General features: G+C 45.8%; 1 protein-coding gene across 4 annotated transcripts in view; it reads left to right on the top strand.

Moving 5' to 3' along the window:
* The window catches only part of CCDC85C (coiled-coil domain containing 85C), a 106,986-nt gene that overhangs the window by 45,241 nt on the left and 36,207 nt on the right, over positions 1–25,538 (top strand). For all 4 annotated transcript variants that reach the window (XM_014249860.2, XM_005520141.3, XM_014249859.2 and 1 more), the window contains one exon: positions 22,120–22,196. In XM_014249860.2, coding sequence (XP_014105335.1) covers positions 22,120–22,196 — 77 coding nt within the window. The remainder of the gene's footprint in view (positions 1–22,119; positions 22,197–25,538) is intronic.

Genomic DNA, 25,538 nt, shown 5'->3' with positions numbered 1-25,538 from the left:
TAATGTCTGTCATCTTCCCTTCTTCAGTCAAGCTGTATTAATCTGTCTGAAAGCTCATATTCCCAAGGGCCACCCAGTGCTTACTATACTGTGGCAGTGACCTGAAGGAGAATGCGTTACTTGTGTTATTTTGAAGAAAAGCTGAAACTAAATTTTTTGGCTAAGCAAAACCAACAGTGAAACCAGCAGATGAGTGCTAGAGAATCCTAAGCCAAGAGGCACTTTTATCCATTGCCTCCATCCTGGACATGCCCATCTCTGTATGTGATCATGCTTGTCCAAAAGAACCATTACCCCTTTGTAGGTGCACAGCTCATCTGGTAATAATGAGACTTGGGTATTCAAGCTGGCCAAATTTATCCCTGAGGTCATTTCAGATGACTCCAGGAGAATTAAAATAGGACTGAATTTGTTCCTGAATCTTTGTGTTTGCAAATTAATTTCTGTGAAATCTATTTTTAATTATGCTGTATCTAATTATACCAGATTTACTGTCTTTTTACTGTTTAAGGGAGAAATGCTCTAATGTCCAAAATATAAAATATTTTCACAGAATCACAGAATCACCACGTTGGAAGAGACCTCCAAGATCACTGAGTTCAACCAAGCCCTAACACCTCAACTAGACCTTGGCACCAAGTGCCATATCCAGTCTTTTTTTAAACACATCCAGGAATGGTGACTCCACCACCTCCCCAGGCAGACCATTCCAATGCTTTATCACCCTTTCTGTAAAAAACGTTTTCCTAATTTCCATTTTTTCTAATATCCAAAGCAGAGTGAGTGTGGCCTGTCCCTTAGATTAATCTTACACTGATGCTGTGTGTGACATGTGGTGATGGGTATATCTAAAATGCACCAGTATGAGGACACAGGAGTTCAGAAAGGATGTTTGGAGTTAGTGAATGCTGCCTTGTGCCATAGTGAGCACTCACACTTGACACTGACTGCTGCCTGAAATTTTTGTTCCTGCTGCTTATATTGCAAGGCAAATTATATTCCTGGATCTCATACGTTCCTTTCTATTGTAAATGTCTTCAAATTTAGTCTGTGTTCATATTTTCATCTCTTTCAGCTGCTGAACGTTTTGCTTTTTCTGCCATATTCTTGCCCAAGGCAAATGCTGCTGAGTCCTGGAGGAACACAAGTCTGTCGGTGTGAATCCTGGGTTCTGCTATCATGATGTCCCTTTCATCCTAGCAGCAACATCTAACCTCATGATATATCCTGTGACTGTCATAGGCAGCCATGCAAAACGAGCCCTTCAGCTCCCACCTGGGAGCCTGTGCTAATGCATTACTTTGGAAGAAGACCTATATGAGCGCAGCCAAGGACACCTTAAAACCCCCAGTTAGCTGGTACATTTTTAGAGAAACATATTTGGGGCAGCCTTGGCTCACAAAAAGGTAATGTAACTCCTGTGGCATGCAGCGTGCTGCTGTGCCTGGCAGCTCTGTGCTCAGCACTTCTAGCTGTGCTGCTGAGCAGGACATGGCCCTGCCCTGTGGACTGTGCCAGGCAAGGGATGAGGGGCAGGGAGAAGAAAACCTGCTGCCTGAAGTGTGGGGCTCGGGGGTAGGCGAGGAGGATGCTGCTCATGGCTGTGCTGAAGGCTTGTGATGCACAGCTCTGATCCAGAAAAGCATATGGAAGTATGATTGACTCTAGGCAATGGCTTTTTATCATTCCTCAGGTTACTGAGCTGTTCAGCCGGGGTTTAACACTTGCTTAGCTCTGCAGGAAGTTTTGCTTAGCTGGTATTAAATTTATTCAGATTTTTTGTCTTGATGGGGAGGCCCAGGTCAGAACTTGGGGTGGGGAAGTCATACAGCACTACTGGAGCCTGGGAGTGCCAGGCTGGTATTCAGAACTTTATCAAGTTGCGTGGGAAGTGCTGTAAGTACTATGAGGCATACTGGCAGTCCCAGATTTGTTAATGCTGCAGAGACAGCAGGTTTGCTACCCAGTGTGGCTGGGATGCTGCCCTGGCTGAACTGTTCTGTAGAACATCACAGTGCACTTTCCATTCCGCTTAGCCGAATATCCTGCTCTGTGGAGGGGAAAAAACAGTGGGGAGCCATTAGCTCCGGTTCGGCGATGAAGCACCAGGCATGTGGTGTCACAGGCAGCTTTGACTGACCTCATGCTGGGCAGCTGCCAAGGGCTGGTGCTGGCTCCCCATGCCCAGCTGCACGTCCCCATGCCTCATGCCAGCCCCAGACAGGGATGCTCTGCGTCACCAGGTCATCCTGGGATGTCACTGCCAAGTGTCCCCCCTTTAGGCAGCTGCCTGCGGTTGGATGGGCACAACAGCTGAGGTCTTGCCCGTTGTTAGTGGCAAGCTTTTAAGCAGAATGTAGACTTTCCAGGTCCCAAGCTTTGGCTCCCTTCCTCCCCCACATTCCAATTCTTGCCCTCTTTGCAATCACTGTTAGAGGGTTTCCCAGATCTGAGGTCCCTAGCCAGCTCTGGTATCTTCTGTGACCAAAACCAACCCTTTTATGCATTGAGGGAGTAAGTAGGAATGCTTTTATTTTTGTGATACCTCATAATGCATTTTGCTTGAGGAACTGTTTGTTAAAAGGGTCGAGCGGGGTTAGAGAAGATAAATTTGAGCCTCTGGGCATACTGTGGCTTGATGGGCATGAAGCTCTTTCTGTTTCTGCCTCTGTCAGAGACTTGCAGTGCCATCACATCAAAGGCTGGCACTGGCTACTGCAGCACCATCAGGACTCACTTTTCTTCTCCTTCTGGCAGGAAATTTGCTGGGAAGCCATTTGTATAACTAATGATGACTAATAGTTGAAAGTGGGTATCTGAGCAATGCAGGAGTGTGCCTGTCTGAGGTCTCAGCACTTACCGTCTGGGTTTTATGCCTAAGAACACAGCCCTCCCTAAAAAGACAAAAAACCAAAAAAATATTTTGCAGGAATCCTTTCATTCTTCCTTTCTGAGAGTGAATCATCCTGAAAATGAGATCTCTAAAAATTCTCATCTCAGTTTTTGTTGAGGCAAAATTGGGTGATAAGTAGTTTTGGGGGAGAAACAAAGAAGTACTGGAGTCCCTTGTCTCTTCTGGGACATGCACTCCTTTGAGAGTGTGTGTGTTTTGTCCCAGCTCTGCGTGACAGCCAGATCTCAGCATGTTCTTCCTTCAGTCCCTTGTGTGTAGACACAGATGTAGGGACTAAGGACATGTATCTCCATTCTGCTGAGGCTGTCATAGGCAGGTGTTGGCTCTTGGCAGCAGCCAAGGATGGCTGGAGTACCCCTGGCTGAAGGGCAGATGAGCTTTTGCAACATAACCCCATGCAGTCCCATGCTGCAAGAGGAGCAGCAGCCCACAACCTGGACACTGTGCACTGGGCAAAGTCCAAACAGATCCTTGGAGCCTCTCATGCAGCTCAGGGTGATGGAGTAGCCTGACAAAGCAACCCAAAATGAATCTACTCTGTGACATGTGCAGCTGGTTGGGCTGAGCTCACCAGGAAGGAAGATTTTGCCTCATGCATGATATTTTTGAGCATCATGTTATGTCTTGTGTATTGCTCTGCTTTGGCCTGGGTGTCCTGCTGTTGGGTACTCATGAAGCCTCCAAGGTCTGAGAAGTCTCAGACGTCTCTGTTTAATTATTTTTGTTTTGTTTTATAATTATTTACCCAGTTACTTTTTTCTCCATGCTGCCTTTCAGGACAGCACCTGCTTCCCTCCTAAAGAAGCCATTAGCTTGCATGCTCTGAACCAAAATGTTAGCTCAGCTGTAACAGATGGATGGATATGGGCATCATGTAGCAACTTAATGAATAATATCTATCACCTAATTTCCCAAAAGTTGTCACGTAATGAGGCTGGTGCCATGATTATTACCTCTGTAAATCATGACTTTAAGATGATGACAATCCCTCCTGCCCCAAGGATACGGGACAGCCAGACAGTGATGTACATTTAATTGCTGTGTGAGAGAGATGATGTGTTCAGGAGCTCACCATTGCCTCTAAATTATCTTCTGCAGCACAGACACTGGAGGAGATTGGTGCAGATTGGAGGGGATGGAGCTGCTGGGTGCATGTGTGTGCTTATTCCCTGGAGCCAGCTGTTGGATGTGGTGTGAGCTGGCCAGTGTGGGATGTGACCCCCAGGCTGGCCTTTTTGGTCTTTCCTCAGGACTTAAAAAGAAGGGGATGGAAAGGAACTCACAACTGTGTAGAGATGTTTACTTTGTTTTTCTGATGAGTGTTTGTGGTGAATACCTCAGTGGACAGAGGACTTTGACCTCCCAAACACAACCTTGGCTTCAAGGGTGAAAGCTGCCAAACCTCTGCCCAAACCTCCTCCCACTACAGGAAACCTCTGTCCCTGATTTCTTCCTACCACAAACCACATCTGGCCATAAAGCAGAGCCAGTGCCCATATTGTGGCTCTCAGCTTGCTCATGCAGCTGATTCCCGGCCAAGAGAGGCATCACTGCTTACTTGCAGGGCCTTCCCACAGCTTCTCATTCTTCATCAATTGATTGTAAAATTATTACTCTGGTGGGCCTTTAAGGTGTCTTTGACACAAAGATCATCTGCTATGGCAATTGTTAGGGTTGTGGATGAATCAGATATTGCAACTGACCCTCAGAAAGTGGCTGCTGCTGCTCTGCCTGTACTGCTGGCTAATTTTTTGATTTGCTGTGTTGCCTCCCCTGCTTGGGTACTTCTATGTGTTTGTTTAATTTCTCTTTTTCTTTTAATTCTGCCCCCATCTCATGGTGTGTGGGTCAGTGTGGTTGTAGCTGGCTGGATGGGGCAGAGCAATGGACATCCTGATGCTGTGGTCTTCTCCTCCACTGCAGTGCCTCTGAACCATGTGATGAGCAGGGGTGAAAATAGCCTGAAAACTGTGACAATGGCTGCTTTGGGTCAGGCTGGAGGTCCCCTGGCCCGATGTCCTGTCTCCAGTAGTGCTCAGGGGAATTAGAACCAGGGCAAAGTGATGACCACATATGATGATGGGCTTCCCTACAATACTCTCCTAGGCACCAGAGATTTTGCTCAAGGACTTCCCAAGCCAGGGAATTTACCTTTGGGTTTGGTGGCCCCTACGCAGCCACCACTGGCAGTATCACAGCTGCTCTCAACTCCTGCAGCTCAGGCCCAAAACCCAGACGCTTGCCTGCTTTGTGGGGAGAAGGCTGTAAAATCAGCAATACTGTGAATGTCTGGATGATGCGAGCCATAGTTCATTTCCAGAGCCACTGAGTGCTCTGGGCTGCATGGGATGGGACTGCTCAGCGACGTGCCAGTGTCTGTGTGTTTCAGGAGGAGCCATGGGGGTGCTGGAAGAGGACACCCACAGTGTTGATAGACCATGTCTTGTGCAGGGGGTGGCACGCCTGAATTAGCCTCTCCTCCCTCATGTTGGCTTGCACAGCGGTGACCAGTGTCTGCCCAGATGGGTCAATTCCCACGGTGTTGACCCAGTGTCAGCATCACCTGACCCTCTCTTGCAGGGCTCCCTGCTGGAAGTGCAGGCAGGTTCTGCAGAAGGAAGGTGAGGGTTCCAGCAGCCTGCATAAGTGTAGAGCCAGACAGGGCACATGCAAATACCTCGGCTCTGAGAGCACATACTCTCGGGCATTTACAACCAAAAGATGCCCTGGAGCATTTCCTTGGTTTCCTTTCTTCCCCCAAGTATGAAAACATCATCCTGCCAATGCTTTGTGGTGTCAGATGCTCCCATACCTGCTGGAAAATTACCATCTGCTAAAGCAACACTGGCTATGCTGATGGATTTCCCAATGTAACACCAATTCCTTCTCTTTAGCTCTCAGTGGTGAATTGGCTGCAGTTGGTCTGTGTTGAGCCTTTTTTGTCACTAAAGACATTGTAGTGCTTATGGCATTAGTGGTTACATAAGCTGGCTGTCTCCAAGGGGCTTTGCTCTGGCACGATGCTCCTTTAGGGTAAGGGAAGAGCCTGCCTCAGAACAGGGGGACATGAAAAAAAATACACGTATGTAGTCGACTTATTTGAACTTAACACACGCCGCAGGAAAACCCGGATTTTGGAGTTTTCATTTATTCTCTCTGGCTCCACAGATTAGAAGGGGACCGTGGGAAAGCTGCCAGGACCTGGGGATCAATCCAGCCTTTGTAAATCCTTTCATCTGACTGGCGGCTTCATACAATTGAGTATTACCCTCTTTATTATTGTTGGTTGATTAAATTCCTGTTGGTCAACACAAATAGTGCTGTGCAGGCTGCGCGTTCATGGGATGGAGATTGGCATTGCAAAGCACTTCCTAGAGAAAGGCAGGGGCAACCTGTCATTTAAAACCACATTCAGAGGGTGTTTGGCAGTGATGGGGAGGAGGGGGGGAAAAACAAATCCCTCCAGGCAAGCAACTTCCCAGGCATTTCTCACATGCCTGCCGAGGTTCAGCTGGCAGTGAGGGAGTGTGAGGGTTGGGTCTCCACTTTTCTGGCAGTGGGAGCAAGCAGCCTCAGCAGGAATGCACTCACCAAGCCCCCGTGTCTGCAAGGTGGGGAGGTGTGGTGTGGGGTGACTCCAGCCTGTATAACCAGGATTAATGGGATGAAATTAGGTGAAGGAGAAAGTCGTCAGGAAATGTTTCCTCAAGGTGAAAGCTATTAGGCTGCTGCACAGTTTCTCAAGAGAAGCAATGGGCACTTACCTACTTGGGTTGTGTTTAAATGACAACATAAGAAAAATCTGGCTTTGGGGAGGAGATGGATATTATCAGTGACTTTGGGGGCTCTAGGGAGATATGACTGCTCCCCAGGGACAGTGCATGTCTGGGAGGGATGGAGGGGACTGCACGGTCTTCAGCAGAGGTTCAAGTTCCAGGGAGCTGTGGGCTGCTGTCTTCCAAAGCAGGGTGTTACCAGTAAGCTGGCATCTGGGATTGTCCTGGTGTTAGTCAGGGCTCTGGTAGGTCCTGCAACAGCACCCCCTAAATTTCTTGGCCTTTCAAAATGCTCTTTCTATGTCTGGCTTATAAGAAGGAGGGCATAGAGCATATTTCTCCAGAGTGGGAGTAACTGGCAGACAAAACAATTTGGGAACCTCTGTGCTAGATGACCTGAAACATATTTACGCTTTTATGAATGGTGTTACTTTAACCATCCATGTGTTTTACTTCACTATTCTTGTACCTGAACCAATGAAACACCCTTTATCTTTGGGTGAATGATTTATTTCCCATCTCTGTGCAGCATACACCCCTAGGAAATGAACCCACCTGGTTATTTGGGGTCAGATAGGGGATATCAGCAGCTTTAGGGGACTTGTCCTTAGCAGTCTTTTTCTTCTTCTGTAGGTGCAACAAACAGCTATTCTGTGGGAATAAGACTATCTATTCTCCCTCTACTAGTTCTCAGATAGTCCTGAGATGTGGACCCAGAGGAGCCCCAGGTGACCCTCTGCAGTGAACAGACAGAAAATGCCTGGAGCAACACGGTCCTTGAGAGTGAAGATGTTCATCACAGGGTCCCTTTCCACATTGCTTCCCTTTGCCCCAGCTCTGCCACGATGTGTAACCAGAACATGAATGTGACACAAGGGAGGGAGCAGGGGTTCACGCTGCTGAGAGCCTGCTCTTCAAGCCTGAAACACAGAATATGCATTTGAAAGCCAGCATGCAGAGGTGGATCGTACGAGCCCCTGTGTGCTGCAGGAGCAGTGAGGCCGAGAGTGAGCCATGAAGGCTGCTTTGTAGCCTAGAAAAGCACATGTCAACCTGCCTGGCAGGGAGCCTTCAGCAGCCAGTCCAAAGGGCTTGAGTGAGAGGCAATAAATTGGTTAATAAATAATGGAAAGCTGGCTGTGTTGCGTAGTTTTAGTTTCTGCATGTAACCTCAGAGAAACATGGCAAACATGCAAAGCTGGGTGAACACTTGTTTGGCTTGGGGGGGAGTCAGAAAATCTCCTTCAGCTGCCTGCACTCTGAATCATTGCAAGACTGATTTTATTATCACCAGGGTCAAATGCTTGGGCTGTCCTTGTCTACGCCAGGCAAGGCAATGGTGGAGTTCCCTGGTTTGCTGTCATCACCAGGGACTTTTTCAGTGGGGTGCTGCCAAGACACCTGCCCTCACGGTGAGGGCTGCTGAGCATCCCCTGCAAGTTCTGGCACAGAACAACTTTGTAGAGCACTTCCCTGAAACTCTTGGCTTAGGGTGGCAGCATTGACAGGAGTGAGTTACACTTATTAGGGAAACTTACCTGAGGATGCACTAGCTGTTTCTAAATGATATCTCCTATTGTTATTGTACTAGCACTGTGCTATTAACTTATTTTAAAACAGGTTTTGTTCCCTTGTCTCACTGTTTCAATCCAGCCCAGTGATACACTGTAATCTGTGCCTCAGCCTTGTTTCTACTTCTGTCAGACACTGTACATTATGAAATTCTTAGGTATGTGTTGTCTGGCCTTTCTTTCCAGGCATGAATTATACATTTGCTGTGTTTGGGCTCTTAAGCCATACCCTGTGTCACTCACTTAGGTATCTGGAGTCCCTGTTCTGTTCAGTTCTGGGTTAAAGCGTATTTTTGGTTGGCCTACTGCTGTTCCCAGCTGGTCCTGACAAAGTCCATGCTGTTTTGGCATATCCAACACATTACACTTGACAGCCCTTCTACTGTTTAATTTCCTTTTGCTGACTCCCACGGCAGGGCAGCGGGTGCGGGCAGGAAAGGGCTGCAGGTAGGAGTAGGGGATTGCTGTTTTCTAAAACAAGGATTTCCCTCCACCCTCAGATAAGAACATAGGCAACTGTCTCTGCTCTCTTCGTGTAATTTGATGGCATTAAGGGTTTCCTCTGTGACACAGTTGTTAATGGTTTTTTGGTTGAATTTTTTCTCAGGTGAAGGCTGGCGGGGATTGGATCCATGCCATCTTCCAGCTTGACACTGAAGTACAGTGAATGAAGTGTACATACTTTATCATTTTTTTATGTGTAGCTGTTTCTCCTGACACTAGTGAGTCCCTAAAGATGATTGGGAAGAAGTACTTCTTCATCTCAGGATCTGACACCACCACAGGATTGTGTTTATCAAAAGCCAGTTAAGTTAGAAGGCAGCTTCAGCACGTAATGTTTAACTAATCAGCAATAGGAGAGTGTGAGGCTGAGGAGTTTCTGCTGCTGGATGGAAAGGAGGAACTGGGCAGGGGAAGAGAAAATAAATTCCTCAGAAACCCCCCAAATCACAGGGCAGTGGGTTGAGGGGAACAGGGTCTTCTGCTCTGGACTGCGGCAGAGCATTTCTTCCTAAAACACTGGGTCTCTGGGAGAGTCCATCATGTTAAATCAGTTAGCTGCAAAACACCCAGAGATCCAAAACAGAACTGTAGGTGAACACTGGAGCCTTCACAGGTGCCCATCCTTGCTGGTAGAAATCACTGGCTCTACAACTGCAGTTATTTTTGGCAAATAAGTCTGGGTATGGGATTTCTGCCTGCAGTTTAGCAAAGCACCGTATCCCTGGCCACAGAAATTTGTGTCTTTGACACATACACGTACAATCCTCAACTCCAGAAGAGCTTAGTGTGCAGGGATTTAGACATTTCCTGGTGATGGCCTTAAGCCATGGACTCACAGCTGTTTCAGGCTTTCTCCCCTTTTCTCTCTGAGGGTCTGACCAGAAATTTCATCCAGAGCTAGAGCTAATAATTGCTTGAAACTGAGTATGTGGGATAAAAAAATGCTCTTTTGATAAAACAGTGTTTTCCTACCAAAAGCGGCTTTACCCAAAACTTCCCAACCAGCCCTCATCCCGAATAGTGTGGCACCCTGAAATCAGGCATCATCCTCGCCTCTTGGCCAGGAGCCCTCTCCCACCAGCCCCCGTGTGGGAATGAGGTTTGTTGCCATCCTGTGCATAAATGCCAGTTATAACTGGGTAAATACTTCTTTTGCTGGAAAAAGCATTAGCACCTTTGCTACCTTGAACTTTTTTTAGGTTCAGGGAGGGAGATGGGGGCAGACAGTGCTGAGGTTAAAGATGAGATGTAGGGCAGCCTGTGCAGTGTGTGTGGGGGGATAATGAATTCATGGGCACATGGGGACCATTCAGCAAGCTTTGGGCCCCTGGGTGGAAGGACTTTGATCTGACTCCAGCCTTTCTCCAACAAGGCACTGCCTTTGAATGTGTTCCTGCTCTCAGCCTCGCCGTGCACAGCAGACAAAGACGAGGGGAGCAGGGAAGAAGAAGGGGGGCTGTTTACCCTCATCAGAATGGTCGAGTGGCCTGAGTCAATACAGCCTATTTTTCATTAACCTAATCATTAGTTTTTCCCCACTGCCAATTAAATTTTTCCCGTCAGTACTCAGAAAGGCTTCATTTGCATCTATGAGATTTTTTTTTTTTTTTTAATAGGGAGCTTCCTGGACATGGTGGGGTTATTTGAGGAGTGGAAATGAAAGTTTAATTTCTCTCTGCATGGAAGAAGATTTTTGAGTTTTAATTATCACGCAGCTTGGATTCCTGATGGTTGAGGACCGTATTGGAAAGGCTGGTTTCCATTGTGTGGAGTGGATAATTATGCAGCCCTCTTCTAGGCTCACTGCATTTATTGTCCAGAAGAATCTTCCCAAGCAAAAAGGGGGAGCAGATTTACAACCCAAAATGCATTTTTAGAGCCAGCAAAAGTTTCAACTTGACGTTTGCAAAGGAAGACTTCTGCAACTACTTAAGATTTTATGTACCCTTTCAACAAAATTATCATCTATTAATCTGGTAATCTGCCTTTCCCCTCACAGGTTTCTTAGGAAATAGTTTTTAAACTCAAGAGAGCCCTTCTGCAGCTGGACTGCTTTGTGCTATTAGTTTCTAAGCAGAATTCCTTCAAAGGCAGTGGAAATTTCTGCATAAAATCCACTGGCCCATTTGTATGTACAGTGTCGAATAGAAGATTTACAGCCATCTGAAACTTGGCAGTGCTTCTCACCTAGGAGGTAATGTTAATCTATCCAGGAGAACGTGTTAAAGGATTCAGACAAACCTAAAATGTCAAAGCAAGGCTCATTTACAACTGTTCTCTTTCACAAGCCTTTGGATTAGCCTCGTGTCTTTCTCACGGGGTTTTGAGCCATCGATGGTTAGAAGTTTGCCATGAAAATGGAGACATTTCAGCAAAGGTCTTGTCAAATCTGGGGAAGCTTTTGGAACTGCAACAATCCCACCAAATTCTCCAAGGGTGCGATCAAATATGCATGTGTTTGGGTGGGTTCAGATTTGGGGACAAATATCCTGTGCAACTTTGATTAGTGTGATGTGGTGAAAGAGAAAAATGCTTATTGTGGATGCTCACTCTTTTTCTCCTTGCTGAGAAGTGGAGCAGCAAGAATGCAAATTGGAGACCAGGGAGGAGATTCTGGAAGCATTTGTGCTCATTTCAGTGGATTTGTAAGGGGTAATTTAGCAGGGCAGCTGTGCATGTAAACATTTCAGATAGGGCCTTATTTCTAGAGCTTTCTGACTGTGACAGGGTGGCAGAGGACTCTGAACCCAACTTGACTTTCATTTGTAATTCTTTTTGGTTTAACTAGGCATGAACCCAAGAGGTTTTGGGCTTCTGATAGCTACCTTCCAGTCTCAAAGACCATGTGGTTGTTTTGGGGAAGTTAGCAACTTATTGTGGAGGTTTCTGGATTATTAAAATAGTTTAAAACAACCCAGTCTCCATTCCTCCTATCCTCAATTTTCAAATCAGCGCTTTAATTTGTGCTGCCCAAAGACTCAGACATGGACTCTGCTGTCTCCATGGCCTTCTCCAGCCCTTTCCTCTGACAGGATGCCTACGAGCTTTGACTGCATTTGGACTGTCAGTGCTTCTGGGGCTGTTTCCTAACCCACGTGGCTTCCTGGCATTCTCCAGCTTGCCTACGTACACTGAGCAGCCTCTTTTTTAAGCTCTTCCAGCTAGAGACCATATGTTGTTACTATAGTCATACCAAGCCTTGTGCATGTTGGCTTTCTGTGATTTAGGACTGTGAATTTATGTGGAAAAGCTGGATAACTCTTCAAGATAAAAACCCTCTTTTTTTTTCTTTTTCTTTTTTTTTGGTGCTTCTATGTGGAAGTACTAACTTTTGAAATCTCTGTCTGTATTTTGCACAGCCATCTGTTTCTAATACAACCATTTTATTGCAAACATAGTGTCCAGTAGTGTCAGAGAGCCCTACCCCAGCATTTGTTCTTCTCCCCACAGTCTTTCCAGCCCTCTTTTTATTTTGCCAGCCACTCTGCTATTAGGTGAGACTTTCTGCAGGTGATGGAAAACCAAAAGGCATGGGTGGTCTCAGGTTGCTGAATCTGACATGACAACAGAGGTTGCTTAGTGATTTCGTTTTTTGCCTTCAAGTAACTTGTGGTGCTTGCTTACTGGAGTTAAAGTGAAACATCCACAGGTTTTCCTCCTGTGATATTGTGCAGGGTAGACATGGAAAACAGGATTGAAGAGCTCTCAGTTTCACCTAACTAATCCCTTTGCCCCAAGTCAGGCTCAGCTTACCTAAACTGCTCCTGACAGATGTTTGTTTAACCTGCTTGTGAATGTCATCATCAATGACAATTCCACTGCCCCCCAAGGCAACCTCTTCTAGCCCTTAAATATTTCTGTTATTAGAGATCTTGCTCTTCCTGGATGGAGATGGAGTACAATTTATTCACTTTTTTATTTTTCTGACAATCATTTACATATTTGAATCCGTTACTGCATCTGTGTTTGGTCTTTTCTTCCCCAGACTGAGCAAGCTGGATTCCTTCAAGCTCTCCTGCTAGATTATACTTTCCATACTCTGATCCTCCTTATTTCTCTCCTGAATTTTTTCCAAATAGCCCGCATGAGTCTTGAAGCGTGATGCCTAAAACTGGACACAAGATCTTGAATAGCACTGGTGAAGGAGGATTATTTCCCCTGTTTACATACAGGTCTCTTGTTTCTGCATCATGATACAATCTCAGATATTGTTTTCAGCCTAACAACTGGTTCATGCACAGCTTACAAATTGCAATAGTCTCCAAGATCCTTTTTCACTGCTGCGTGCTGAATGAGGAATCAAAGGATGCTGCCACAAAAGTTTGGGTTGACCTTGGCAGAGGCTGTGAATGTGGCATGCTGGCAGTGGAGTGGATGGAGCCTTTGGCTGATGCTGTAGAGACAGGGACAGCAGCTACCACAGCACTATCCAAAGTCAGACAGGAAGGGTTGGGTTTTGGCAACGGGAGAGAGGAATTGAGTAAGTGGATTGATACAAATAGAAATGAGTACAGCCTGTCCCATAGATTTCAGGGAATTTCCCCTGGGACCATACTCTCTTGCTGACTTCTAGAGGCTAGTGCCCTCAAAAGGAGGTTGTGAAGCAAAATGGGCCACTCTTGCTGAAACATCCACCCTACCCCAAATGTTGAGTCCTTTGTAGCTGGTGGAAAGACGCTAATCGGCTTTGGGGCTTTTTTTGACCTGGTCACATGATTGTGCTATCAAGATTAAAGAAGCACGAGGAAGGAAAAGAGGCTTAAACAGCTGAGGGTGCCTGGCAGGTCATTTTAACCTTTTCATAATCATTAAAGCTGCAGAATCCCATTAGCAGTGAGTGACTTGCAGCTTTGCTCCTCTGACAAGCAATGGTGACACAACTTTCTGTTCACCTGTTTTCCCCCACAGGTGAGCCCAACCCAACAGCTTGCTAGGACCCAAACTTTGAGCAGAGTCTGGCCATTCCTTCATGTAGATCAAGGAGTTTGTTGTACCAAGGAGAAACAATCCATGGCTCTATCAAAAGCAGAGGATTTATCTCTCTGTCTCTAAAATTAGACTCTCTTGGAAGGTCCTGCTCAGGCCACACTGTGGTAGATCAGCCCTTGCCCATCTGTGGCAACAGTAGAAGGGTGCAGGATAAGGAAGATTATGATGATCTCCTAAGTCACTGCTTTGGCACCGGTCAGTGGGCTATGGCTTTATTCTGATGAGATTGGTGACAGCAGAAGATCCTGCACTGCTACTGTGCAGCTCTGACACAGGAAGCAAAGCCTTCTGAGTGAAGCTATGTTACCTAAGGCATGAGGCCCTCAAAGAGCCTCCAGTCTGTTGGTGTTACTCATCTTTTCCTCTCTTGCAAGTTTTCATGATTGCATCATCACATCCAGAAATCAGTCTGATCTTCCTCTGTCTTTCCTCCAACTTCTGTATCTTCTTTTGTCTCCCTTCACATCAGCTAGTAAGCCCTGGTGTAGAAATGCTTGCCCCACAGTGTCTGGAAGACATGATCACTCTGATCCACCTGAACACTGTCCTACTTTCTTTAGAATTGTCCTTTCTGCATTCAGGCAGAAATCATTGAGTTGGTTGCATAGCAAATGGCCTTAAAGAGGCCAAGGAAACCCTGAATTTGAATTTTTCCTGGTGTCATGGGCTATGATGGGTTTTGCAGGTATCTGGAGAGCAGCTGCTTTCTCAGACAGGGCAGGCTTCCATGTGCAGTGAGTGAGAGCACTGCAGGGGATGCAAATCAGCTTTTCTCTGTTACCTGTATGCCAGTCAAGACTGTCTGGCTGTGCATGTCTTGGACATTAATATTTCCTATTGCTGTGTTTGCTTATTTCACCAAATTACAGTCTACTCACTCTTGACTGAAAGTTTAGTCTGAGGCCAAACCATCAGAAACTCACACAGATTTTTCCTGGGGTGATGCCCACAGTCAGGCATTAAGCACAACTTTTAAAGCAAACTCATTTTTTCCCTTGGCTGTTTACCTTCAAAATTTCTGGGGTCATCCAGGAGACCTGGATGACCAGCAGTGACTAGTAACCAGGGCTGAGGCAGTCTGTCATGCAGGCAGCACGTCTGAGACGCCTGGTGAAGATGCTGTCCTCTGCATGCAGGCTTACAGGAGGGCTCTGGAGAGCCCTGGAGAGCCACAGCAGCACTCTGGTCCTTGCCCACTCCCAGCAGCAGGAGAGCAGCTACTGGTTGTCCCCTCAGGAGGGGGAAAGTGTGGTTTCAGATGAAGGACTGGGAGGTGTTTCACCATGTTCCTGTTTGGCAGGTTTCATGGGTTGTGTGGGTTAGACATCCTCAGATGCAAATGTTCTCCCAAGGTGCCTGCTGTGATAGAGGGACAGCCCCCACAAAGATTGTCATGTGCACACCACCCAAGCAAGGAAGGGGAAACTGGTCGACACTGTGCTGCAGCACATGGGCACACACACACTCCTCCTTCCCTATCTGCCACCTCCTAGTGAAATCCTGGTATCAGGAGCTCCTGAACTGTTGACAGTCGTTGTGGGCAGATATTTTGCTGTGCACAGGCATGATGTCATGGCTTTAAGTCACAGCAGTGAGCTGTAACAACCAGAGTCAGGAGAGACCTTACTAGACTCTTACAGACCAGCTTGAGGCTGCTGAACACCCAGACAGGTCTAATGAACTGAAACTGAGTTGGGAACATACAGTCTTGAAAACCTTCAGAGCTCGTAGTTAGAGGCTTACTATGAAATGTTAATTAAATAGCTGCAGTGGCATATGTTCCATCCTGTCAGAGCTGCAGCACAGCCGTGTTGCCAGTGCATAGCCAGTCTTGTTAGAGTTAAAAATGTGTATTATTCTGAGATCACATTTCTTTGTTATTTGTGATTGGACTGGCTCCACAGTTGTCTGTTGTTCTGACTAGTGTTTGGATACCTAACTATGTCTGATCTATCACCTGCATCTTGAAAAATGAGGCCTGATCCTACCAGTCTTGTTCAGACAGATGTTATTGTGGGTGGCTTTGGATGTTACAGATTGGCCTTTTCTTTATTTAGTGTACTCTAAGACAGTGTCTGTTCACTAGATGTGCTACCTCAGCACCTCAGCTATGGAAATATTTAATATTTGGCCTTAGTTCTCTTTCTGTGAGTACATTCCTGCCACCTCTAATGCTGGCTGTCAGAGTGCAGAGGAAACTTCTCCCTGCACAACCCATGGTGAATGAGGTGGTGGGACAAGAGGTAGAGCAGGTTGGTATGGTTTGCTTGCTGAACATCTTGCAGAGGGACAAAACATTGGGAGCTTCTATTTACCATAGACCTTGTTGTTGCATATTCTCTTACTACGTCTCAAGGGAGACGTCAAATTGTGCCTAAGATGCTACTGGAAAGGCATGGAATTTGGGTGTAGCAGAGTAGGATATTTTGGACATGATGATTTTGAGGATGTGAAGATAATCAGAGGGCTGGAACACCTCTAAGGAGAAGCTGGGAGAGTTGGGGTTGTTCATCCTGGAAAAGGCTCCAAGAGCAGCTTCTCAGTACCCAAAGGGGGCTATGAGAGAGCTGGAGAGGGATTTTTAACAGGGTTATGTAGTGATAGGAGATGGGTTAATGGCTTTGAACTGACAGAGGTCAGGCTTTGACTAGATATACAGAAAGAAGCTTTTACAATGAGAATGGTGAAACACTGTCACAGGCTGCCCAAGAGGTGGTAGATACCTATCACTGGAAACATTCAAGGACAGGTGGATGAGGCTCTGAGCAACCTGATCTAGTTGAAGTTGTCCCTGCTTGCTGCAGGTGCCTGTTAGAGGTCCCTTCCCACATGGGTGATTCTGAGATTCTGTGCCAAGGCAAACCAAGCAGCATTCCCTGAAAACCTTGGTGGTGACGTAGCAGAGGGCAGCACCTGTGAAACTAGAGTAACTCAGCACTGGCTTTGTGGTGGCCCTGCTCACATTTGAGACATTCACATCCAAGCCTATTGTGAAAATTTGCCTTGCATACCAGTCTGAAACAGGACATTGAGAATGGGGTTTTCTGGTAGAGCAAAAAGATGAGGGCTGCCTAGGAAAAGCAAGGGTGGTGCATTTGTCCATCTCTCCCAATAGTTTCCTTTAATGACAATATTCAAGATATGTGAGTTTCATCTGCTTTTCAGCTGCTCTGAAAGAGTGCTGTTGCTTTAATAAATCAACTTCTTTACAAGATATAACCACTGGCCATTTTTCAGCCTGCTTGTGTGTGTCAAGAAGCAAGACCAGTAGAGGAATACGAATATGAAATATAGTGGGGAAGAGCAGAGATGTGATAATGAAACTGCCAACAAACAGCAAAGTGTTTTATTGAGCACAGGTGAAGGCCTTCTTATGAGATGATCTTTGATGGAAGGAGAGGAAGAGAAAATGTCAGCATTCCGTCAAGCAAAGAAGGCAGCTGGCTGCAAGGTGCAAATCTGTCAGAGCATCATTCCTTTATGTGCCTTTCCTCTGTGGTTTGGGAGAGTCCCTTCAGGAATGCTGCTTTTTATCAAGATAGGAAAAGCCTTGTTTGCAGGATGCTGACAAAATATAGCTGTGCTTTACTGCCTTGAATCCTGCTTAGTTAAAGTAGCTCCTGAGGGAAAAATGCAGTGGGAGCAGTGGGGTCCAGGCTCTCTCCTGGGTGTGTGGGGCACCTCCGGCGTGCGTGTGGGGACAGAGCTGGAGTGGGGCAGCGTGGCCCTGACCTGCCAGCCAGCACTCCAGCTGGACACTGCAAAACACATGCTTTGTAGCAAAAAGGCAAATCAAAAAGACAAATCAAACCTCAAAGGGGTGCTGTGGAAGAGAACTAAAGCACCTCTGTTGGTTCAAGTCTGCTCTTGCCATGTTGTTTGGTATTGCCCAGGCTGGGTGTAAGGATTGTCCCGCTGTGAATGAGTCCCATCAAAGGGCTCTCAACCTCAAAATTTTCTCATCTCACAGACACCTACATTAACCTTTTCTGGCATCTCTGGTGTGAACTACCCTAAGTAAAGGACAGTTTTTTTCTTATATTCATTTAGATGCTAGAGCCTCATTATGAAAAGGTTTTAAATAAAAGTGTCTCGATTCCAACCTTATAGCTACCACACAAACCTCTGCTCTGCATGCTTGTGGTTGATGAAGTGGCATACAAAGAAATAAAACCATTTATTTTGCTACAGTCAAAATAAATGTGTAATTTATTATATTTATCCCTCTGCCAGATTCCTCTGAAATCTCAGATGAGATTCAGAAAGGCTACAAGTGTCTTAAAATTGCACTGTTCTGTGCTCTGCAGGGTGCAAGATGGTTTTGTTTGTTAAAACAATTTCTAATTTATGTTTTTACAAGTATTGAGGAGCCAAGCAGTTCCCTGCTCTTTGAGAGACCACTGAGTTAAACAAGGTAGAGTGGTTTGTCTTGCCTCCATTTAGCTGTAATGAGTATTAAGTGGTTTATCTATGTGGAGAAAAGTTACTCAGCTAGATTACATCCAAGCTGAATTACATCCCATTCCAGATGGAGTATGTTTTTTAGAACAGTAAATCTTAAGGAGGGTGGATAATAACAGTAATGCGCCTTCCTGAGCTGGAACGCAGCTCCTCTACCTCTCATGGAGATAATATGGGCAGCTACATCCAATTAGTTTTCCCAAGGCTTTGTAAAGAAACAGGACTTCAGGTTTTACAGCTCTGTGAACAATTTAGCTTGTAGAATTTACATTGTGCAAGTGCGCGATGGCAATGGTGATTACAGTTTTCACCCGTTCTGCTGTCGTGGGTAGCAGCCTGGCAGGGCACATTGCTGCCTCTCTCCCCAACTTCCTCCTCTGTGTGATGGCTGCCACAGAAGGGAGGGTGCTGAGTGGGATGTGGAATATTTTGATGGGAAATTTTGTTACCTCTGGTGCCATCTGGTCCACGAAGGCACGCACGGCTCATGCAGCTGGTTCTCACGGCCCCAAGGGGTAACTAGAGGAGGATGCTGGCCCTGATGGCATCTCAGGCAGCACTGAGTGCCAGAAAGCTTATCCTCAACCATGTATCCTTGACCATTATAGTTGTCTGGTCACCAGCAGGGCACTAGCAGGTGTGGGTAGTTTCAAAATCAGTGCCATGAGGTGTGGCTAGGTGGGTGTGCTGGGGATGTGCCCCAGTGCCTGGGTCTGGGAGCTGCTCAAGCTGCTGAGGAGAGTGCTTGTGGGCTGGTGAAGGTGGAGCACTGCTCACAGCTGGCAGCAGGCTTTGGCACAGCAGTGAGGACCATTTGTTTGATTTCTAATGGAAAAGGATGTGAAGGTCTGATCAGTCAGTGATCCAGCTCTGCTGTCTCTCCTGGATGGGTCAGTGAGGCTGTCCTTGTCTCCTGCCTCTGGATACTCACTGATAAGAGAAAGGTCAGAGGCAGAAAAATGTTGGGGATGTGTTCCTTGATATAACATGGGTGAGTCCTAGCCTGGGGTTTCACTGCTTAGCCTGGCAGTGTTACTGCCTGCTGTTGTGAGAGTTATGAGCTTTTTTAAAACTGAGATCAAGATGCAAATGGTTCATCTGGCACCTGCCTCAACACAGGCAGGTCCAGAAGATGGAGGTGATTCATCTCTTAGGGCATAGTAAGGACTGGGATGTCTCTGAGCACTGTTTCACAGCCTTTGCCTGAGATGAAGTATTTTCTGCTGACAGAACAGCTCATTTGGTTTTGTTGGGTTTTTTTTCTCTTTTTTTTCCTGTGTGTATTTTATGTTGCCATAGGGTGTTTTCTGGCTGAGGTCAGACATCAAACATGGTTTGGGGTTGAACAGTGGTGTCTGAAGAATTCTAGCAGTTCTTGGGTCAGGCTTTCAGGACCAGTGGTGTACATTGGCTCCCGAGGATGCAGGGCTTGCCTTCCCAAGGAGAACCTTTGTTATTGGAAAGGGGTGTAAAACCACAGAGGGGAAATAATTCTCTATTTCCTTTTCTTTAGCAGTCATGCTCTATTCTTTTCATCAACCAGTCAGTCCTGGTAGCATTCAGGGCCTGAAGATGACAGCTTCTGTGTCACCATTCATCCGCTTAACCTAAATTTCTTGTAGCTGCTAGCACAATGAGGGTACTGGTGAAGCTGGAATGCAGGTGGGAAGGACACCCCATCTGACCAGATCTACCAGTGGAAGCTGTTGTATCCAACACACAGCCAGTAGTCACTGGTTGTCTTCAGACAGAGATTGAGACTGGTTTTGGAACTGTTAAGGCAAATGGGTATTATTGTACTGAATTTAGGGCTAAGTTAACAAAGTGTGATGGCCTGGGGCACAGAGGAGATCAGAACAAAGAATCCATGGTCCTCTTGGCTTTAACAATCTCAAACTCCCCTTGCACCCGGCTGGAGGACAGGTTCATTACTAATTCATCAGGTTCTTCAAGCTGATCCCAAAATCTTGCTGCGTTCAGCACCGATCTACTGCAGCATTCTCTCTCTAGCTTTAGCTCTGCGTGCCTAATGCATGAGGCCTTCACAGGGGAAGTGCTTTAGATTGATTCTATAACCTACTTGGTTTGCTCTCCTCTCCTCTGACCTGGAGACTCCCCCATGTTAGGGTGGTTGTTGGGCTGAGTTTGTGGTCCCTGCAGCTCAAGCTGTTGTTGCTGTGAACCTTGTCACCACTTAAGCTGTTCACTGAACTTACACAGCTCCCTACAGTGTCTCCTTAACCTTTCTCATGAGGACTTGTTTGGATTTCCTGGGTTTGAACAAAGCATAATCCAGTCAAAAAACTGAGCATTTTTTCCTCTGAGAGTGTGCTTTAGATGGGCACTTGACTTGGATCCATCCTGCTGTTCCTTTGTGTGGTTTGGCACTGGTCTATGGTAGCACTTTTTTGAGCATATTCCAGTTTTTCCCTTGAGTGGCCGAAGCAGTCTCAGTGATTATCCATAGCTTCCCTGCTAGCCTTTCTGCTGAGCTGCCCCCAGAGTGGCCAGGAAGAGCTTTCAGGCTTAGTGCTGAGTGCTTTGGCAGCCTCTGGCAAAGGCAGAGAGAAGCTCTAGCACAGAGCCAGCCTAAACCCCACACGTGTGCATGGGTGAGTGTTCGTGTGCCAGAGCTGCAGCCTGAGCTGCCTGCTCTCCATGGAGAGGCTGATCCCAAAAGGTGCTGGCCATTGCAGCACACACCCACTGGCACTGGGGCCCTTGTGTTAACACCTGGTTCCTTGCCAATTCACGCTCGGCAAGGAATCCTGGGGTTGAACAGTGGCTTCTGCAGTCATGCTGTAATAAATGAGATCAGGGAAATTATAATTTTGCACTTTGCAGATCCCCTTTAGAAGTGTGGAAAATGGGGTTTGGGGTTTTTCGTATACTTATGTTCCAAAACTTTTCCTCCTGCTGTAACAACTCGTGGCCTCTGCTACTGAAATTACAAGTGGAGGAGAAATTTTGCAAAGAACCAATTGTATGGGAGGAACTCATCAAGCTATAAGGAAAATGGAGAAAAGGCTTTCCCAGTTTCCTTTATTTTCTTTCCTGTGAAATTTTTGAATGTGCTTCTTCAAAGCATGGCTCGAAACAAAAGCCAGATGCTTTGGAGAGCAGTAAGCCACCCACAGAGCTCTCCAGTGACTTATCTTCTATGCCAGGCCACCCTATCTGGTGTTGCTGTCTTACTGTGATGGTAAACCGGCCATTGCATTCCTTCAGGTTGAATATTACCATTTTATGTGAGGGTATTCTGAATTTTATTGTCCTGGTGTTTTTCTGGTTAGTGTCACGTGCTTCCACTAGAGAAAACAGATGTCCTGGGCAGGCACTTGTGTGTGTCAGGCTGTGTGCATGCTGCAGCTCTGTGGCCTTGCTGAATACACTTCTCCCCCTTTTACAGCACTGGGAGTTGTGGCACTGACCTCCTCTTAGAGCTGTGCCAACAGCTTGGTTTTGTGAGTTTCTCAGTTGTTTTCAAAAGAAAAAGGCACGTGTCTGGAGGGGTTGTTTATTCAAACCTAAAAGGAAACATCTTGTTCTGTTGTGGAGTATTTTGGTGCATTCTAGATGAATGAGAATAGCTCTCAAAACGAGGAAATTACTTTTATGAAAGTACAAAACACAGTGTTTTAACTTCACTTTCCTTCTGTATTGCCCACCCCTCAAACTGGCATTGATGCAGATTCACAGAAGGTACTGCTTTTGCTGAATCTCAGCTTGTTAGTGAAAAAACCCTTTGACAGAGTCTCTCTCACCCTATACACGCAGGGTTTTATTCATTAAGTCTTTCCCAAACTTGCCTTCCACAGAATGGAAAACGTATTGCTGTCTGACAGTACTTGCCTGTACCACAAGAAGCTTAAATGTGTTTGTTTTTTTTTCTCTTTTCCTAAAGATTCGTCTTCCAACTATATCAGGCAACTTGAAACAAAAGTGAAACTGCTGGAGGATGACAACAAGCTTCTTTCCCAGGTAGGTTTTATGATAGATAATAGATACTAGTGTGGCTCACTTCTGTTTCCATGTGGTTGTGTCTGAGTGCCCATTTTAATCCACATTGGCTTTTGGTAAACATCCTGCCAAGGAGGAACACAATTCATATTAACCCCACAGAGATAGAATTTGGTCTTCTTTTGTTAAAATTAAAAAAAAAAATTATGAAAAAAAAAAGTGAATCCTCTGTTATTGTCTGTGGGTGTTTCAGAGGTGCATTAATGCCTCCCTGCAGAGGTCCTTGACCCACCTCTGCTCCTGGGGATGCTGTGAGAGTCCAGCTCTGCCTGTGTCCTTGCTGTAGGATTTTTGTCTTGCTTGCCCATTTACATTGACTTTTATCTTGTTGAAAGATGAGACTGTTGTCAAAGGACAGCCTTGGGAATAGTTGTGTGTGGTGCAGGCTCCCAGCTTTTATTTGAGATCTTACTTAAATCTGAACAGACTCTCTAAAGGGGCACTTTTTGCTTGCATCCCCCTTTCAAAGTCTACTCCACGTGCCACTGTGCTTTTGATCACTCATGATGCTTACCTGTCTTTATATAGCAATGTCAAGCAGTGAGAAGAAAACAGCCATTCTGTCTGGTATGTCCTCTGGACCCCTGTAAAGAGCACAGCAGTTGCTGTAAACAGGGGCAGTTCTGCTGCATTCAGTAAGGCACTGTCTATTTAAACCATCAGAAAAGTTACCCTTTTTTTCCTGTTCTTTGCATCCTTTCACTGTTTTTATGTTCTACCTTCCTGGCATTTTAAGAGTCTTTTTTTCTATACTTTGCTTTTTACTTCAAGCACCATATTTTACTGTCATTTTGTTCCAGATTCTTTCCAATTATAAGGACTGGAAATAAAAAAGCCCTTTTAATATTTTTTTTAAAATGCCTTTGTGCCAGTTTATGTTGTGCTGCTCTTTGCATTTCACCAAATCAGAGAATAGACTGTTCCAGGATCACAGTTCTAAAACATTCTCATATAAAATAAACAAACAAAAATAATAAAGAGCTCTATGTGTACTGAAATTTTAATAACATATTTTGTCAAATGTTATTTTTTTCTGAAATACGCATTTTGACCTGACTCTGAGCTTTTTTAAAGATTACTCCTTTCTCCCAGCATACTCATTTGGCATTAGTAGCCATGAAAAAAACTCATAGGGCACCAAGGGGTTAAACCCCCAAAGGGTGCTCAACTCAACAGCTTTGTAGTTGTTTTATGTATTAATTGATTGCTAATTTGATTTTAACTGCCTGTCTCTCTCCAAACTGTGTCTGAGCTGGTGTCTGGTGGCATGACTTTAATTGGAGCTATTGATGGGTAGATGGTCTGTGTGTGTGCAGTTGGGATGGGCATGGATTCAGGGATGGGCTCAATGTGCCCTTGGCCTAGCCTTGTCCTGTCACAGCCATGCACATTACTCTGTCAGATCTGCCTTAGGAGATCAAGAAAAAGTTGGTAATTAATGGTGAAAATGAATAGGGTCTGCATAGCTGCATGGGCTTATTGCGTTGGGAGGATGAATAACCCAGTTAATTTTGGGTTGTGAGGGGTTGCTTCAGGCTCATGCCTCAACCCTTCACCTATGTGCTGCCCTGGGTGTGAAGGCTGTGCCTTTTCCTCCACTGTCCTCAGGTGTCATCATGTTTTGGGCTGTCTTATTGCAAGTATTTGAATCCAGGAGGGAGGGAAATTACCTTAAAATATCTCTGTGTTCTGGAGAAGTCAAGCCACCTCTCCAGTGGCAGCAGGTACTGATGGCAGCCTGGCTTTGATGTGGTGTGCAGCCCCTGTGTGGTGTCTCAATGGCCGTCCAAAAAGACCAGGATCCATCTTCTTTTAGATCACATCCAGGAGATAACTTTGTTAATTATAAGCAGGGAGAGAGCTTTCCTTAGGGCAACAGGACTGTTGAAGCTACCATGGGCTGGCTGAACTCTCTGGGAGTTGAGCTGCATCACCTTCAGTCTGTCATGCTACACACCCAGATCTGGATTTTTTTTCTCTTTTAATGAGAAAGATTAGGAAAATCTGTATAGACACAAACTCACATGCATATGTACATCTAGCTCCCAGCACCTACCCAGAAAGTATAATCCACTTACTGTGTTTTTTCTTGCTTTGTCTGATTTGTCTGTTTAGCTGTTACCATGCGGATCTTGGGATCAGACTCTAGTCAGAAAGGATCCTGGCAAACTTTCTCCTGTTTTGAAAGTTGCCAGGTGATCCTGGCTGTTTGAACTCTGCAGTGCCAAACTGGCTTGTCAACACCAAAGTCACATTTTAACTCAGCTTGGCTTTCTCCCTGGGAGTATTGACTTTGCAATAATATTTGCAGCCCGGTGTCAAGAAGTTCTATCACCAGCGTGCTGAGGAGCAATGAAACCTGACATCCTAAGTAACAAACAGTGCCTGTGCATTAAGGGATTAACAAATCAGGGGTGGTTATGGAAGTCTTCCTGGCTTCCTTCCAACTGCTAAACATAGAGCTGAAATAGTGCTTCATCCAGAGAAACCTGAGAAAGCCAGCACTGCAAAGGATGTTTGCAAGCTTTATGGCAGGATTTATGTTCCAGTGGCCAGTGAAACTATACCCTTTTGCTGGCTGGTGCATCCTGAGTGAGATTTGCTGCTTTAATCTTCCTCAGCATCTCTGGAGTGAAGGTATGCTGAGAGGTAGTGTCTTTGTAGCCCTTCTGGAATCAAGTTGTTGTAGGGGATCCCGAGCTTGCACTTTTGCTCCTGTTTCCCAACATATCCTTTCTCTATAAACACTTCAGAAGAAAGCCTCAGTGGGACAGGCAAAAGCTCCCCAGCCTGTACCTGGCAGCTGCTCTGCACGGTACATGTCACCTGCAGCACAGGTGTGCTGGGGTTCACACTTGTGTTTTTCTAGTGAGTTATTTGAACAGGTTAATGGAGAGAGCTTTTCTTGCTCTTGGAGATCAAGAAATACCATCTCACAAGCCTCACTGCAGTGGGAGGAAAGGAAATGGAGATACGGGTGTTACTGTGATAACCATATATGTGGGGTTTTTTATGGTTTTGACTTCTTTTGCTTTCTATTGAGGGACATGATTTCCAGTTGGAAAATGATAAGCTTCTGACATTGCTAACCCATCAATACTCCTCACTCTTTCCATTTTCCTTTTTCTGAGGAGAAATGACTCCAGTTTTAACTTTTTTTAACACAGTTTATGCTGTGATGTTTTGTGATGTCAGCTAGAAGGTCATGCTCTTGAATGGCATCGCTGTACTGCCAAAATCTCTGGCAGCAATTCTGGCAACCCACAACTTTTGTTGCCCTGGTTTATATTGTTTGGGGAGAGG

This window comes from Pseudopodoces humilis, chromosome 7 (genome assembly GCF_049639895.1).
Source record: "Pseudopodoces humilis isolate 2021_Gansu_Grassland_sample_001 chromosome 7, ASM4963989v1, whole genome shotgun sequence".
Taxonomy (NCBI): Eukaryota; Metazoa; Chordata; class Aves; order Passeriformes; family Paridae; genus Pseudopodoces; species Pseudopodoces humilis.
This window is presented reverse-complemented; position numbering and strand designations above follow the sequence as displayed.